Here is an 18459-nt window from a genome sequence, read left to right on the forward strand (position 1 = left end):
TTACAGTAAACTCACTAATACATTACAAACTAGCCACAAAAAAATAATATCTAATATTTTCCACATTTCTTATCCTGTCTTTCCCCTCCCCTTTCTTATCCTATCTTCCTCCCTCCCTCCCTCCCTCCCTCCCTCCCTCCCTCTCTCTCTCCATCTCTCTCTCGCTTTCTTTTTCTCTCTTTTTCTTTCTTTCTTTCTTTTTTTCTTTCTTTCTTTCTTTCTTTCTTTCTCTCTTTCTTTCTTTCTCTCTTTCTCTCTCTTTTCCTTCCTTCCTTCCTCCCTCCCTCCCTCTCTCTCTCTCTCCATCTCTCTCTCGCTTTCTTTTTCTCTCTCTTTTTCTTTCTTTCTTTCTTTCTTTCTTTCTTTCTCTCTTTCTTTCTCTCTTTCTCTCTCTCTTTTCCTTCCTTCCTTCCTTCCTCCCTCCCTCTCTCTCTCTCTCCATCTCTCTCTCGCTTTCTTTTTCTCTCTCTTTTTCTTTCTTTCTTTCTTTCTCTCTTTCTCTTTCTTTCTCTCTTTCTCTCTCTCTTTTCCTTCCTTCCTTCCTTCCTTCCTTTCTCCCTCTCTCTCTCTCTCTCCATCTCTCTCGCTTTCTTTTTCTCTCTCTTTTTCTTTCTTTCTTTCTTTCTTTCTCTCTTTCTCTTTCTTTCTCTCTCTCTTTTCCTTCCTTCCTTCCTTCCTTCCTTCCTCCCTCTCTCTCTCTCTCTCCATCTCTCTCGCTTTCTTTTTCTCTCTCTTTTTCTTTCTTTCTTTCTTTCTTTCTTTCTTTCTCTCTTTCTCTCTTTCGTTCTTTCTTTCTCTCTTTCTCTCTCTCTTTTCCTTCCTTCCTTCCTTCCTTCCTTCCTTCCTCCCTCCCTCCCTCTCTCTCTCTCTCCATCTCTCTCTCGCTTTCTTTTTCTCTCTCTTTTTCTTTCTTTCTTTCTTTCTCTCTTTCTCTTTCTCTCTTTCTCTCTCTCTTTTCCTTCCTTCCTTCCTTCCTTCCTTCCTCCCTCTCTCTCTCTCTCTCCATCTCTCTCGCTTTCTTTTTCTCTCTCTTTTTCTTTCTTTCTTTCTTTCTCTCTTTCTCTTTCGTTCTTTCTTTCTCTCTTTCTCTCTCTCTTTTCCTTCCTTCCTTCCTTCCTTCCTCCCTCCCTCCCTCTCTCTCTCTCTCCATCTCTCTCTCGCTTTCTTTTTCTCTCTCTTTTTCTTTCTTTCTTTCTTTCTCTCTTTCGTTCTTTCTTTCTCTCTTTCTCTCTCTCTTTTCCTTCCTTCCTTCCTTCCTCCCTCTCTCTCTCTCTCGCTTTCTTTTTTTCTCTCTTTTTCTTTCTTTCTTTCTTTCTTTCTCTCTTTCTCTCTTTCGTTCTTTCTTTCTCTCTTTCTCTCTCTCTTTTCCTTCCTTCCTTCCTTCCTTCCTCCCTCCCTCCCTCTCTCTCTCTCTCCATCTCTCTCTCGCTTTCTTTTTCTCTCTCTTTTTCTTTCTTTCTTTCTTTCTCTCTTTCGTTCTTTCTTTCTCTCTTTCTCTCTCTCTTTTCCTTCCTTCCTTCCTTCCTCCCTCTCTCTCTCTCTCGCTTTCTTTTTTTCTCTCTCTTTCTTTCTTTCTTTCTTTCTTTCTTTCTTTCTTTCTTTCTTTCTCTCTTTCTCTCTTTCGTTCTTTCTTTCTCTCTTTCTCTCTCTCTTTTCCTTCCTTCCTTCCTTCCTTCCTCCCTCCCTCCCTCTCTCTCTCTCTCCATCTCTCTCTCGCTTTCTTTTTCTCTCTCTTTTTCTTTCTTTCTTTCTTTCTCTCTTTCGTTCTTTCTTTCTCTCTTTCTCTCTCTCTTTTCCTTCCTTCCTTCCTTCCTCCCTCTCTCTCTCTCTCGCTTTCTTTTTTTCTCTCTTTTTCTTTCTTTCTTTCTTTCTTTCTTTCTTTCTTTCTTTCTTTCTTTCTTTCTTTCTTTCTTTCTTTCTTTCTCTCTTTCTCTCTTTCGTTCTTTCTTTCTCTCTTTCTCTCTCTCTTCCTTCCTTCCTTCCTTCCTTCCTTCCTTTCCTTCCTTCCTTCCTTCCTTCCTTCCTTCCTTCCTTCCTTCCTTCCTTCTCTCTCTCTCTCTGTCTCTCTGCACAAACCTAATTGTACTCCAAACGGAATGATAAAAGGCCGACGGACCCAATGAAAGCCCGGCCTTAGTTTCCATAGAGACGTCAAACAGCCGCCTGGGAGCCGCGGGGCGGAGCCGGGGCGCCTCGGCTCCCTTCCCCCCCCTCCCTCCCTCGGAGGTCCAGGGGGCCTGGGGAGGTGGGTTTCTGCCTCCCGAGGAAGGGGCTGGGCTGGGCTGTGGGGCGGGCGAAGAGACGGGGCGTGGGGGGGCGTGGGAGGGAGGGAGGGAGGGAGCGGGGCTTGGGGTGGCTGCCTTGGGGATGTCGCTGGAGAAGGGAGGTCAACTTTGCTTGCATTGCCAATACAGACATGCAAGCTGTGGTTCTCGGTTCTAAGTGTGTGTGTGGGTGGGGGGGGGACGTTATTGTTGCCAGCCTCCAGGTGGGGCCTGGAGATCTCCCGGAATTGCAGCTGATCTCCAGACTACAGAGTTCGCTCCCCCCTGGCTGCTTTGGAGCTTGGACTCTGTGGCATCGCATCGTGCAGAGTCCCGTCTCGTCCTCACACCCCACCCACCCCAAGCTTCACACCCAAATCTCCAGGCAACCTTAGGGGAAGTGGTGGCTGATTACTCCTTAGTGCGAAAAATGCACTTTGCATATGCACGGGAGTGTTCTTTTTAACGGATCCCTGCATTTTAGATCTGAGCCTGGGCTCAAAGTAAGCTCCGTCTGTATAGTGTGTGGGTGGGATAGTGTGTGGTATTGTGTTTATTTTGTAACGGGATGGGTATAGTTTCGGGTGGGGTGTGTGGAGAAAGGGGGAGACACGTGGAAGCAGATCACACTGGTTTGGGGACTGGGATGAGCATAAAAGATGAAGGGGATGCAATTATGAATGCTATGCTTTATTTCCAAAAGCGAGCGTGCTGCAGTTGGGCCCAGACTTTTTTTTTGGAAGCAACAAAGTCCTCCGGCATGTAAGGATGTTTATTGTGGTACAAGATTTTATGGACCGGAGCCCACCGTCAGATCAATTACGTATTCAACAAAACCATTCATTGGTTTTTGCTGCAAAAAAGACACTAACACGGCTACTTCTTTGGAACGAAATCTACTTCCACACATCTGTGGGCCAGTTGTGATCAGCCTCAGTAGTGAAGGAAGCGCATTCCTGAAGAGAAACCATGTCAGTTTGTCGAGAAAGGTAGCAGTGTGTGTCTGTTACAGCTCAAGTAAGCAGGAGTCCAGTGGCACCTTTAAAGTCTAACATTTACTCCAGCCTTTGTGAGTCACAGCTCACCTTGTCAGATGCATGAAGTGTCTGTTCAGTTGGGAGATATGTTAATACCCAAAGCTGCAAACAACAGAAGGGCGGAGGGAGCTGTTACAAAGAGAGGAAGGAAGGCCCAGTTTCTTAGGATATAGGTGTGTGGCATTTGCATTGGTGATTGCAGACCAAAGAGGTTGAGCTAAAAAATGCTAAAATATATAAATTTTATTAAGGTGCACATGTAGATTAAAAGCATAAAACTCCTAGCTGGCCATTTGACATAATACACTGCTTGATGTATCCACATCCTTAAGAGCCCGGCATGCAACAAAAGGTGAGACAGTGAAGCCAGGTTTTAGCGTATAAGAAATAAAGAAATTCACAGGGAGCTTCACTGTACTAGAAGGGCTTTTAGATATTTCTTACTGCCCATTATGTTATGATTATAATATTAGGATGTGTGATAAGTTATAATTTTATACTGACGGCTGAGGAAGGCCTTTCCAGGCCGAAACGCGTCTGGTCCTTTTGGTGAAAGAAAGATTGTACATCGCAGTTGTTTTTTTGTATATACTGAATGTGTAAGTTTTTGCCTTTACTAGGAGTTTATGCTCTTAATCTACATGTGCACCTTAATAACATTTATATATTTGTAATTTTAGCATTTTTCAGCTCAACCTCTTTGGTCTGCAATCAGTATTTTGGTTGAGTTCCATCAGGATCCCCCACCCCCCTTTTATTGTATTTGCACAGATGAAAATCCGATCCCGTCAGTCATCCACAAAGAATTGGTTTGGACCGCTCCCAGCTGTTGATGAACTGATAAAAGTAATAGAATTCTGCCAATGAAATGTGCTGTTCATGCATTTGGCAGATTCAGGTGACTGACAAAAGCTTACGCTGGAATAAATTTTAGTTTAAATCTTTAAGATGCCGCTGAGCTCCTGTTTAATCATGTTGGTCGGTAGTAGAACCCCAAAAGAATCTCAGGCCTGGGCCTACTTAAACAATACTGCCCCTGTGTGAGCAGTGCCAAAAAGCTTTCCCTGGTGGCAGTGAAGATAACGTGGGTCTATCATGTTAATCATGCTATGGAGAAAAAAACCTTTGTGCTGTCTGCAAGAATATGTTGACGGCCTTGACCGTCGCTTTCTCCTGCACCGCTAACAGCTTTTTGAAATTTTCTCTTTGGTAGCAGGAAGTGGGCAGTGACTATCAGTCACCTACTGCGGGTGTCTGTCCCCAACTCTGCTGTCTGTCCCCAACTCCATGAGCTGCCAATAAGAAGAGTGGGAAGCAGCTGATTGGTTGCTACAGTGACCTATCACCTTGTCCCTCCTAGGTGGCTGTGCAGTGCGCCATGACTGACGTACCTGTTCCTGGGGAGTTGCTGTACTGGCATTGGAGCTGGCACCAAGAATATGCAGGTGAATGGCCCTGAAGGGGCTGTGCGTGCTTGTTAATAAAACAGGGCTCTGGTGGCACCTTAAAGGCTAACAAAATGTATCCCAGCAGCCAATATTAATACATTCTTCCTTTCCTAACCGGGATAGCCATGATTGAGGTACTGTGCACCTATTCTATTTGTGGTTTCATTGATCCAGATGTTCAACGAATGTGGCATTTTTGGCAATGTCTTGAAGACACAAAAGAAAGAAGGCTATATAAAGCATTAGGAGCTTTGGTGTAGCGAAAGAGGGTGGTAGTTATAAGGAGCTGGCCAGAGCTCTTGTTGCCATTCCCTCTTTGGCATTTGTTTACTCGAAACTCCCTCCACACATTTTAAAAATATTTTTTCCCTGAGCTATGAGGACTGGAATCTTGTGAGTTTTTAAAAAGGATGCTGAGTTGGGCAGGGTTCCAAGTAAGCATGCTAGCTACGCATCAAATGTTACAACCCTAATGGAACGAATACATACAAATAAAGCGGATACACAGCCTTGGTAGCTCAATTTTGAAGAAACTGCAGCCCTACAAAAAATAAAAGGCATATTTGCAGAGTAGGCAATTTTTTGGTCCATGTGTCCAAAAAATACCCCCAATGTTGGTGTGCCAGCAAATAAGGGAAGGGAGGCTGGAGTGACAGATGGATTTGGCCAGAGACACCGAGGGCAAGCTGGGCGTAGTGGTGAAGCCATTGCTTTAAGTGCTGTCCTTGGTTGCTTGGTTTAGGTAAAAACTTTGCTTCTCATTCTTTTTCTGTCATAGGGTATGAGAGAGGGGAGGGGCCGTGGCTCAGTGGTAGAGCATCTGCTTGGCATGCAGAAGGTCCCAGGTTCAATCCCCAGCATCTCCAGTTAAAAGGACCAGGCAAGGAGGTGATATGAAAGACCTCAGCCTGAGACCCCAGAGAGCCACTGCCGGTCTGAGTAGACAATACTGACACATGCCATGTGTGTGAATGAAGCCAGAGACAACGTTTTCTTCATGTCCATAATATTAGAACTCAGAGCCAATGATGCTGATGGGCAGAAGATTCAGGACACATAAAAGAAAGTATTTCACACATCAATAACTTTTGGGACTCCTGACCACGGGTACAGATGGTTACTCAAGTTAGATATCTTTTACTGGGCAACAGGAACCAGGGAGAACCTTTGGTCTTCTCGCCCTGCTTGTAGGCTTTCCAGGGACATCTGGTCACGATGAAAAAGAGGGTGCAAGACTTGATGGATGGACCTTTGGTCTGATCCATTCAAGTTCCTTTTGTGTTCTTACACTTTAAAGTATCTGATGCCCTCTTTTAACCAACAGTTCAGGGTGTGTCACATTTTCCTTGCCAAAAAGGATTTGGCCTTACGGAAGGGCAAGACTAGGGTCATTTATGCTTGGGAGTTTTACCTGAGGTTTGTGGCTGGTTGGACCTACACTTTACTGTTGGGGCTCTCTGCACCAGCAGCCTCCAAACTCCAATCAAGTCTCACCCCTTTAAATGCTGCTTTGTAATTGGCTTACTTCACAGTGCTTACTGTGAGAAAAAAAATCCCACCCACCCCCAACCCAATTGCCGCATAAAAAAGCATTTTAAGAACAAAAACCAAAAACCGGAGCAATCTGAAAGGAAGAGGGGGGAGAAATCCAAGCTTTGGTTTTAAAAAGTTTTTCGTTTGCTCAGAAAGAGCCCTGAGAAAGCAGGAAGCATTTGAATCCCCGCCTCTTTACACGCTGCTTTGTGATTGGCTGTAAGCGAAAGCAAGCTTCTGTGTCCAGTGCTTTGCCTTCTGTACGGAGATTTCAGCTGGGCTGAGCTCAGGGGAAGGGGAAGAGTCGGGTTAACAGAAGAATGGGAAGACCCGGACATTGTGAGGGCTGGCAGTGAGGTCGTTTCTAATGGACGGAAAACATGTGCAGAACTCCAAGGAACAACCTTGGAGGGCGAACGTGAGTCCAAGTACCCATGCATAAATGACCTAGAAGGGACTTTGGATCCCAAGGATCATTTCCACTGATGGAAGGAATTTCCATAAGATGATTTTCCTTACCTCATTCTTCTTACAGAGGACCCCTGGGAACATCTTGAGGAGGACCCCTGGGAACATCTTGAGGAGGGAGCTGCAGGCCTGCAGCAGAAGGGGGAAATGGTTGAAAATCACCTCTCCCTTCTGTTAGCTGATTTCTTTAGGATCCAACTCAAGATTCCTTAGCGTTTGCCTCTTGTTGTTCCTTTTTAAACGCTCGGCTATATATGTTCTTCTCTGAATGGCTGGCAGAGTGACACCAGGGAGTTTGCGGGCCTTCATTCCTTGAACGGCAAAGGGACACGATAAAGCTCTGTGCTTCTGTTGGTCTCTCCCAGGTGTGCCCAAAGTATAAAGCAGGAGCGGACGGTGATCCTGGAGGGCGCAAGCAGCCTGGAAGAGGAGGTAAGGTAGCATCTCCAAGTGTGTTTCCCAAGACGGAGAGGTGTGTTAAGGGCAAGAATTCTGCACACTGCTGGCTTGTTTCCTGTGTGTTTCCTCTATATCCTGCACTAGCATTTTTAACCCCTTGTTTCCAAAAATAACGTGGATGTGGGTTCTTGGTTCTGGTTGCTGCATAGCTCTCAACAGTGGACAGGGTAGGGTTATCCCCTCCCAGCCACACATGCCTGGAAGGAGGGCTGCATTGACTTACAGTGGAGCCTCTCATAGAGTGTTGTCCCCTGATGGGGGTGGTCTTCAGGGGAAACATGGGGAGCTCCTAGTAAGGTAAGCTGAAAAGATCCTGTTTGCAAGTGCAACCCTAAGCAGAGTTACGTTCTTCTAAGCCCCCCACCCCCCAGTTATGCCACCTGATCCTGCATATGGGCTGCCCCTGAGACCCCTCACGGCGTTCGGTCTATTCAGTTTATAATTTTATTTATTTAACACACTTTTATCCCACCCTTCCTCTAAGGAGCTCAGGCCATCTCACACCATTCTCCTCTCCATGTTATCCTCATAACAACCCTCTGAGTAGGGTTGCCAGCTCTGCGTTGGGAAATACCCGGAGCTTTTGGGGGTGCCACAGCGGCCATTTTCTCCAGGTGAACTGATCTCTATCATCTGGAGATCAGTTGTAATAGCAGGAGATTTCCAGCCACCACATGGAGGTTATAACCAAGAAAAGAAGAATCTAGGTTGTCAGTATAATTATACCCAAACAAAAACACCCTACTATATTCTTTGCAAAAGCTTCTATTTCATGTCATGCACCTACACTAAACACAATATGCTATCTCTATAACTATTCTATCTCTATATACAAAATATCCCACCTATGTGCTATATAACATAATTCTACAAACAACTCAATACTTACCTTTCATAAAGACATCTCAAAGTTGGAGGTCAAAGTCCACGTGTAACAAGTGAAGTCCATGCGACATATCACTATTTCTTCTTAAGGTAAGTGTTCATAAACACTGATGTTATATCTGTCTATCTCCATGTGTAATGCTGTTTTCTTCTCTTTTAAGGTGGGATATTTTGTATATAGAGATAGAATAATTATAGAGTTAGCTTGTTGTGTATAGTGCAGGTGCATGCCCTATGAAATAGAAGCTTTTGCAAAGAATATAGTAGGTTGTTTTTGTTTGGGTATAACCACCTAGAGGTTGACAACTCTACCTCTGAGGTATGTTGGGCTGAAAGAGAATGACTCAAGGTCACCCAGGGAGCTTCATGGCTGAACGGGGATTTGAACCTGGATCTGCCCAGTCTTTAGCATCTTAACCACTACACCACACTGGATCTCATCAGTGATTAAGCCTGCTCAGTGTGTCTTTTGTATGGCTCCCGATATCTCTACCCTCCACTGATGTGGATTTGGCATCCTTTGAACGCTGACCTTTTCAGTAATCTGTATCCAACTGACTACAGTTGGCAGGTTGAAGTCTGAAGGAGAAGCCACCCCCAGTGCTGAACGCAAAGGACTGCGCCCCATTCGCTGCCAGCCAGCCACTGTGCCCAGCACTAGCAGACGTAGGCGGGAAGGTGAGTCGCTGGGGTATTATTGACAACGGGATGGTGGCACCGTGCAAGTTGCTCCCCTTACCGGATGGGAAGTGCCACTATTGGGAAAGCACTCTGCGCCCCATGGCACCAGAATACTATGCCACCCTCAGTCCTTGGAGTAATGACTCTCAATCTCCATCCCCCCCCCCCCACCGTCCTTAGTAGTAATCCACCTCAGTCCTGCTTGAAATTTGTTACCTCTGCCCATGGCTGTTCTGGCTTTCTAGCTGGAAAAAGAGGTTTGTGTGAGTGGACCTAGGTTCACTCAAAGGACAATTTCATGAGGTAAATGCCTCATGAGGTAAATATTTCAGGTGGTAAACGTCTTGGTCACAAAGCAGGAAAGCTTAACCAGTTGTGTCCTTTTTAAAAAATACGCAGAATCTCTGGTATATGGACGTTCGCAGCATAGCATCAACTTCAGCCTTTCCTTCAACCCGGAACGCCTTAAGCAAGCCAGACAGTTTGTGGAGAGGGCCATCAAGGTGAGGGATCCCACTGGCTCAGCCAGCTTTTATCCCTGATCCTTTATCCCTTTTCAAAATACCAGTTTCATTTCTCTCAGGAGCAGTGCTATGCAGGAGCCGAGTCCTAAGAACGGGGAAGAGTTTTATAGGCCATCTAATCCAAGCCCCCTGGTCAGAGCAGGGAATTCAAACTAGGACATCCCTGACAGAAGGGTGCCCAGCCTCTGCTTGAAAACCTTCAGCAAGGGAGAGGCTCCCCCCCCAAAAAAACCCCGATTCCATTGTCAAAGTTCACCCAAATCCACCCTCATGTAACTTAAGTCCATGATATCTAGCAGGGCCTTCTGAAGCAACGGAGAACAAGACTGCTGTCTTCCACATGACAGCCATCCAGCTATTTGAAGAGTCATGTTTTCATAGAATCATAGAGTTGGAAGGGACCACCAGGGTCATCTAGTCCAACCCCCTGCACAATGCAGGGATTTCACAACTACCTCCCCCACACACCCCCAGCGACTCCCTACTCCATGCTCAGAAGATGGCCAAGATGCCCTCCCTCTCATGAACTGCCTAAGGTCATAGAATCAGCATTGCTGACAGATGGCCATCTAGCCTCTTCTTTAAAACCTCCAGGGAAGGAGCACTTGCCACCTCCCAAGGAAGCCTGTTCCACTGAGGAACCGCTCTAACTGTTAGAAAATTCTTCCTAATGTCTAGATGGACATTCTTTTTATTTAATTTTAACCCGTTGGTTCTGGTCCGACCTTCTGGGGCAACAGAAAACAACTCAGCACCCTCCTCTACTTGACAGCCCTTCAAGTACTTTAAGATGGTTATCATATCCCCTCTCAGTCTTCTCTTCAGGATAAACATACCCAGCTCCTTCAACCTTTCCTCATAGGACTTGGTCTCCAGACCCCTCACCATCTTTGTTGCCCTCCTGGGGACACGTTTCCATTCAGGCTTGTTCAGGCTAAGCACACCCAGTTCCTTCAACCTTTTCTCATAGTGCTTATTTTCCAGCCCTGCCCTCAATCTTTCCTCCAAATCTGTTCCAGTTTACCTACATTTTTCTTGAAGTATAGCATCCAGAACTCTGCATGAGGTCTGACTAGCATTACTTCTCATGATTTATACTGTGCTTCTGTTAATACAGCCTAAAATCACAATAACCTTGTTTGCAGTGGCATCACACTGCCGAGTCATGTTCCTCTTGTGATTGAGGTCCAGTTTCACAGAAACTACTGGTCTTTCTACAATGCAACGTGGTTAATCCTCCTCATTTCTTTCCCTGACCCCCCAGCAAAGGAAGATCTTCATGATACACGGCCCTTACCCTGTGATCCGGAAACGACTGCGTGGCAGGGGTTGGGTGGAGAGAAAGTTTAACAAGGTGCCCAAACCTGCTAGTAAGAGGGTGCCGGTGCATGATGGGGAACAGGAGGAAGAAGGAGAGGATAGTGATGCACCAGAGGATGGTACGTTCTTCAAGAATGTCAGCCTGTGTCCAATTTTCTTGTGCCATTATGTACCTTCTACCTTCCCTGAGATTCACTTCTTATTTACAAGAGTGCAGAGAAGACTGATGTACCTCAGTAGCTAAGAATTACTAAGAATTCTCTGTAGCTAAGAATTACTTTAACGCTGGAACAGTGTTTCCATGAACAAAAGTGCTGATATAGCATCACTGATAATGGAAGAGAACTATGCATACCAATTCTCCTCTGGTGGTATAAATACTGTGGCTGGTATTCTGTCATAGAGAATTCTGTCATTGTGATGGAGAGTGTGCAACTTTGGCATTTCTGATTATGTTTAATCCATTTAGCTAAGCAAAAATTGCAGTTATATACAAATGTGTTGAGAGCGACGGTATAGCCCGATCTCGTCAGATCTCAGAAACTAAGCAGGGTCGGTACTTGAAAAAGAAGAGTTGGTTTTTATACCCGGCTTTTCTCTACCTTTAAGGAGTCTTAGGTAGAGAAAAGCGGGGTATAAAAACCAACTCTTCTTTTTAAAGTACCGACCCTGCTTTATACCTCACTTTGCTCTACCTTTAAGGAGTCTCAAAGGAGCCCCGTGGCGCAGAGTGGTAAGCTGCAGTACTGCAGTCAAAAGCTCTGCTCACGACCTGAGTTCGATCCCGACGGAAGTCGGTTTCAGGTAGCCGGCTCAAGGTTGACTCAGCCTTCCATCCTTCCGAGGTTGGTAAAATTAGTACCCAGCTTGCTGGGGGTAAAGGGAAGAGGACTGGGGAAGGCACTGGCAAACCACCCATTAAACAAAGTCTGCCTGGGAAACTTCGGGATGTGACATCACCCCATGGGTCAGGAATGACCCGGTGCTTGCAAAGGGGACCTTTACCTTTTTAATGAGTCTCAAAGTGGCTTACAATTGCCTCCCCCCCCCCACAAAAGACACCTTGTGAGGTCGGTGGGACTAAGAGAGTTCTGAGAGAACTGTGACTGGCCCAAGGTCACCCAGCAGGCTGTATGTCGAAGTGTGGGGAATCAAACCTGGCTCTCCAGATTAGAATCCACCACCCTTAATCTCTATGCCACACTGGCTGTCTCTGTGCCACACTGGCTCTACTTGGAAGGGAGGTAGACCATCAAAAAAGATCCTGAAGAGGAAGGCGATGGCAAACCACTTCTGCTTCTCACTTGCCTTTTAAGTCTCCTGCTGGGATCACCATAAGTCATCTGCGACTTGACAACACTTTACACACACACAGTAATGAGTTAAAAATGGAAAGTTGGAGACTTGAGGATTAAAACAAAAAGTATTCCAGAAATGAAATTTGACACAGAAAAGGAATCCTGGATAGTACCAAGATAGATCAAGTCCATCACATTGTGTGGCTTAGTTCTGATGACAGTGAAAAATTGGGTTTATAAGCATTGCATAATATTGATGATGCCAGGATATTTTAAACCCCCCTCACTCTCTGATATTTTGATATGAAGTCTTTAAATTCACTTAGCTTTTCGTTTGTTTCCTTCCGCCACTTTCAGACATCAGTTTGCCGTTTTGCGGCTTGTCTCCGCTGCTTTTTGTTTGTTTGTTTGTTTGTTCTAGACCCAGGTATTATTTGCCCTTTTCTTTGTTATTTGTATTTAGCATGGCTTGCAATAAATACTTCCCCAGTCTAAAATTAACCGGTTGGGTAAAAGTTAGGAAAAGGTGAGGTTGAAAAAGAAAGGTTGTGGGGGGGGGGAATGGCGGGCGTGAGTTTGCTCAGGTCGTACCCATCACTTTACCGGCTTTGCCTGGAGCTGCCACCCAAGACACCCAGAACGCATGGACCTCGAAGGGGGGGGGGTTCAGACTTGGAAAGTCCTTTCCCCCGGGGGTCTTCTCATTAGACACCTCTCCAGCCGGTAGGTGCTGGGGACAGCTCGGATCCTCCGTGCCACTCCCCACTCAAGTCCCGCCGGAAGTCGATTTGAAGTCTTAGTAGGAATTGTTGCACACTTCTCTGTGCATTATCTATTTTATATATTTAGTATGTTTATAGTCCACCTTTCTCAGTGTGACTCAAAGCAGATCACACGGTGTAAAGTTATACAATCAATAGGATGAGACATCTAATAATCTACATAATTGGACTGGGAGTGCAGAAATCTGAACAAACATAGAACATGAGACGTGAAAACCCGGAATGGTGTATGCACACAAAAGGCTACAATTTGAACCGAGTTGATCTCGGAGCAGACTTTAAATCCATGGCAAAACAGCATTGGGAAAACCCGAGAAAAGTGTGGGGTGAGATCAAACTTTGAGGGATGAAAATAAATGCATACCTCCAAGGAAGAACCGAGTCAGTGGGGGGTGAACGTGAGTCACCCACGTATAAATGACCTTAGTTATTCAGTTACCAAAACCAAGTGCTATTATATATCACAATTCAATGTTAAACAGAAGAAAAATAACGAATAACTTTGAACTTTTATATAACACTTGTAAGCCTTGTAAAAATTGTATTTATGTTGAAAAGTGCATTGCCTTGTGATGAGAATGGAACCTGGCTGCAGTTTGTGAGTCAGAACGCAGAGACTAAAGAGACTTCTTTCCCTTGGCCCACTGACTTTGGGACGGGTTAATATAATGGTTATTCTCACTGTTTGATTCACACTCCTAGTTTGGCTTTATTGTTCCCCTCCCCTTTCAATAAATGTTATTTGTTTAAGTGTTCAAGTGTTCCAAGTCTTGAATGGGGGCATCTACAAATCCTGTGGTCACTAACCTGGCCCTTTCACAAGTTATTCCCAAAATCAGAATTAATCCCCCACTTAAAGTATGTTGGAAAATAGCTATATAAATGGAAAAAAATTCCCCAGAAATAGCTAAAAGAGTATGTTATAAAGAATTTATTAGCATTTGAGTCAATTAATTAATCCATTAATAAAACACTAATATATTTATTGACTGTCAATTAATAATTTAAAAGGTACTTAGTTATTAATATTTAGTTATTTGATTAGTTGTTTTGAAAAGCAATTTCAGATGTATACAAGAAGCCACCTGCTTCAGGTGGGCTACCTTGGTCACTCTTACATCACTTGATGGTCTCATCTTTCCCCCCCTACAGACGAAGAAGAAGAAGAGGAAGATGAACAGGACGATGACGCTGATGGCACCTATAGCCTCATGGTAAGCTTGGCACGACACCCCCACCTCCAGTTAGGGTTGCCAGCCTCCAGGTAGGGCCTGGAGATCTCCAGGAATTACAACTCTTCTCCAGACTACAGTTATCAGTTCCCCTGGCGAAAACAGCTACTTTGGAGGATGGGCCCTGTGGCACCTTGCACCTTGCAGAGGTCCCTCCCTTCTCCAAGCCCTCCGTCCCCGTGCGGCACCCTCAAATCTCCAGGAATTTCCCAGCCTAGACTTGGCAGCCCTACCTTCAGTGTTTGATCTTCATGGGTTTTCCCAGTATTATCAACCCTTATTTCACCTAGCCCTGTGGCGCAGAGTGGTAAGCTGCAGTACTGCAGTCTGCTCACGACCTGAGTTCAATCCCGACGGAAGTAATAGAATAGATCATAGAATCATATGGAGTTGGAGGGACCACCAGGGTCATCAAGTCCAACCCCCTGCACAATGCAGGAAATTCACAACTGCCTCCCCCCGCACACCCCTAGTAGTGACCAGAAGATGGCCAAGATGCCCTCCCTCTTGCTTTCAGGTAGCCAGCTCAAGGTTGACCCAGCCTTCCATCCTTGCGAGGTTGGTAAAATGAGTACTTGGCTTGCTGGGGGTAAAGGGTAGACGTATGGGGAAGGCAATGGCAAACCACCCCATAAACATAGTCTGCCTAGTAAACGTCATGATGTGATGTCACCCCGTGGGTCAGTAATGACCCGGTGCTTGCACAGGGGACTTCCTTTACCTATTTCACCTCCCCTACACTATTGCCTACGCCTGGTCTTTCCACTCTCAACCTTCTTGCTCTCATCCTGTGCTGTCTAGAGTTCCATTGCTCAGGCTCACCCACTGGTCACCTTTACCTCTTTCATTGACAGTCAAGGCTGGTTCGCAACCAGAGTCCCTACTTCATCTGGACCAACAGACGTGATGTCGTTGACTGTCGCCTCCTGCGCAGGGACCAGATGATGAATCACTATGCCAAGGCAGGCACCTTCACCACCAAGGTGGGCAGAGTTCTGTTTCTTCAAGGTCTGGGCTATATTAATAACTGTGTGTGTGTGTGTGTGTGTGTGTGTGTGTGTGTGTGTGTATGCCATTATTAGTTGTGCAAGTGAGCCTGAACCCACTGGCCTACAAGCCCTGGGTAAAACGATGGAAGAGTGTTGCATGTGTGTGTGTGGTGGGGGGAGGGGTAATCAAGAAATTTGGCTGCTGCAAAGGTGTCCCCTCTTTCTCAGGTAGGACTGTGCCTTAATCTACGAAACCTGCCATGGTTTGACCAGGCTGATGCCGAGACATTTTTCCCACGTTGTTACCGTCTGGGAGCTGCAGATGAAAAACATGCCTTCATTGGTAAGAGTTCCCCTGTCCAAAGTGCTCTGCTTCAAAAATAAATAATTTAACAAACACACGTATGTATGTGGTGCTTATAATCTACATGGGGTTCCCGGTGGTCTCCCATCCAAGGGGCTGATCAGATCAACACCTACTTAAAACTCCAACAGTGCTGCAGACTAAGGTCTTTTATGCATGGCAGTTTTACCTTGTGCTCAATGCTCACTTGTCCCACATTTTTCTCTTACAAATTCGAAAAACACTATGCTCCAGCAAATTCACCAGCTTAAATCCAGAAACATGAGTCCCTGCCCCTTGAAAACGCTGCTTTGTGATTGGCTGCAGTGCCCAGTTTCCCTCTCCCCCTGGCGGAACCCCAAGTGCCCTGTTAAAAACCACAAACAGAGCTCTGTAAAAAGAACAGAATGACCGGGAAGGAGGGAAGAAACCCAAGCCTCCTTTTAAAACCCAGTACTAAGGCAAATGTCTGCTCAGAAAGGACTCTGTATGGGAGACAAACCAGGAAGCATTTGAGTCCCCACTCCTTGAAATGCTGCTTTGTGATTGGCTGCAGTGCTTGCTCTGAGAAAAATGTTACCGCCCCAGCTTCCTTGTCCTGCGCTTTGGTTTAGGATAGAGATTTTGCCTGGGCTGATCTCAGGGGAGATCGAAGAATCAGGTTATAACAGGGACAGGAAGACCCAGGATTTGCGAGGGCTGAGCATAAGGTCATTTCTAATGGACTGAAAACTCATGCATAACTCCAAGGAGTTCAAATACCCATGTATAAATGACCTAAGATGTTTCCAGACGTTTCACAGAGCTTGCCTTTTGTGTGTGTATGTGTGTGTGTGTGTGGGGGGGGGAACTCCTAGCTTCTAGAGCAGCAATTCTGAAGCCTAAGCAATCTCAATAAAGAGTTTTGTGACCAGTACTTCAGACATTTAGTTCCCACCTGCCCAAAAAACCCAGAGGATCCTGAGTTTGATTAAATTTTTGTGTGTGGAGTTTCCTTGGCAACACCTGCCACATGCTTGGCAGCACCTTATCAAAGTGTACATGGCAATCCATTTGTGCTCTGTAGTGGCTGCCTTCCTCTTGCATCCTCTGAACAATACAACAAGACAAAGAAGAAGAGTTTCTGTACCTTTTAAGGAGTCTCAAAGCAGCTTACAATTGCCTTCCCATCCTCTCCTCACAACAGACACTTTGTGAGGTAGGAGAGGCTGAGAGAGTTCTGAGAAAACTGTGACTGGCCCAAGGTCACTCAGCAGGCTTCACATGGAGGAGAGGGAATCAAACCCAGTTCTCCAGATTAGAGTCCACCTCTCATGTGATGGAGTGGGGAGTCAAACCTGGTTCTCCAGTTTACAATCTGCCGCTCTTAACCACTTCACCACACTGGCTTTCATATCAGACTCATATCAGCTACACTTTAAAAAAAAATTATCTAGCACTGCCATTCCAATTCTGATCATCTGCGCCCCAACCTTTGGGGGCTGCTTTCCTGGACGAATTACACATCAAAATTAAAAATTGGTTAAATGATGGGAGACAGGTCGTTTATGCATGGGTACTTTCACTCATGTTCGCCCCCGGTTTGAATCAGTTGTTCCTTGAAGTTATCATGAGTTTTCCATCCATTAGAAATGTCATTGCTGCAAGCCCTCGCAATGTCTGGATCTTCCCATTCCTCTGTTAACCCGACTCTTCCATCTTCCCTCAGCAAAGCCCGGGTAAAACCCCATCCAGAAGGCAAAGTGCAGGGCATGCAAGCTTGGTTTCTCTCACAGCCAATTACAAAGCAGCATGTCCAGAGGTGGGGATGGAAATACTTCTTGCTTCCTTTGAGCTCTTTCTGAGCAGAAAAAAGAAGAATCAGTATTGGGATCAATGCTATTTAATTTGTTCATGGAATGATTTGGAATTGGGGGGGGGGGAACAGTACAGTGGCCATGTTAGCAAATGATACCAAAATGTTCAGGATAGTGAAAACCAAGGTGGGCTGTGAAGAACTACAGAAGGATCTCTCTATATTGGGTGAGTGGGTAACAACATTGTTGAGGATTAGACAGCGAGCTTCATTACATCAGACAGACGGGTTAAAATTGATTGTATTGATGCTGACCAGTTCAAGAAGGTGATGTAATCTACAATGTGTCAATTAGCTATTGGTCAGTGGGGATCAGTTGTAAACTGATTTTTGTGGTCACGTAGCCAGAATCTGCATATTACTGCTTTCTTCATTTGTGTAGAAGAGAAAGCAGTACTCAGTTACTTTTTGGATCTCAACCAGAGAGGATGGGGCAACTCTGTATTTTAGAAATGCCATGTGTTTAAGTTTAGATCCTGCCAGAACGTTTCTGGCACGTATAGGGAACTAGAGATGTAGTAAGGATTTATGGTTTTAACCTCAAGTTTACCCTACCCTATTTTATAGTGAGTAAAGTTTTGTTTTTGCTAGACAAAGGACTTTGTCTGTTCATTGTGTGCGTGTGCTTTAATTGACTTTCACCCACCATGATTATACGATCCATAATCCTCTGATAAAAGAATTTTCCCAACAAACATGACGTGAAGCAACCAAGATGATTATGAGATCAGAGCACCTTTCCTACAAGGAAAATTAAGAGTCTGGAAACTTTCCGTTTTGAAAAAAGATGACCACGAGGGGGCACAAAAGAGCTTTATAAGGTTATGCAGGGGGCAGCAAGAAGCACTGCCATGACCCTGGGTCTAGCCACAGGGAAATGGCTCTCATGTCATTTGTATTAAGTGTGACTGGAGTTTGTGGGCATTTCCTGAAAGCTTTCCTGGTCCTTAACTGAATTATTTTTAATAGCTATGATTTATATTATATTGGATAGTTGTCATCTACTCATATGAAGCATATGTGTATGTAAAGCCAGCGTGGTGTAGTGGTTAAGAGTGGTGGCTGGAGCGGTGGAGTCTGATCTGGACAACCGAGTTTGATTCCCCACTCCTCCACATGAGTGGCGGAGGCTAATCTGGTGAACCGGGTTGGTTTCCCCGTTGCTACATATGAATCCAGCTGGGTGACTTTGGGCCAGTCACAGTTCTCTTAGAGCTCTCTCAGTCCCACCTACCTGACAGGGTGTCTGTTGTGGGGAGGGGAAGGGAAGGTGATTGTAAGCCAGTTTGATTCTCCCTTAAGTGGTACAGAAAATTGGCATATAAAAACCAACTCTTCTTC

General features: G+C 45.3%; 1 protein-coding gene across 1 annotated transcript in view; it reads left to right on the forward strand.

Annotated features, from left to right (window-relative positions):
* The first annotated feature begins 4660 nt into the window (after positions 1–4660).
* The window catches only part of TTLL3 (tubulin tyrosine ligase like 3), a 38643-nt gene continuing 24844 nt past the window's right edge, over positions 4661–18459 (forward strand). The window contains 8 exon segments of the mRNA XM_056846543.1: positions 4661–4746; positions 7116–7182; positions 8659–8772; positions 9175–9278; positions 10564–10738; positions 13852–13913; positions 14786–14914; positions 15149–15263. Of these exon segments, the coding sequence (XP_056702521.1) occupies positions 4741–4746; positions 7116–7182; positions 8659–8772; positions 9175–9278; positions 10564–10738; positions 13852–13913; positions 14786–14914; positions 15149–15263 (772 nt within the window). The 5' untranslated portion in view covers positions 4661–4740.

Source organism: Euleptes europaea, chromosome 1, assembly GCF_029931775.1.
Source record: "Euleptes europaea isolate rEulEur1 chromosome 1, rEulEur1.hap1, whole genome shotgun sequence".
Taxonomy (NCBI): domain Eukaryota; kingdom Metazoa; phylum Chordata; class Lepidosauria; order Squamata; family Sphaerodactylidae; genus Euleptes; species Euleptes europaea.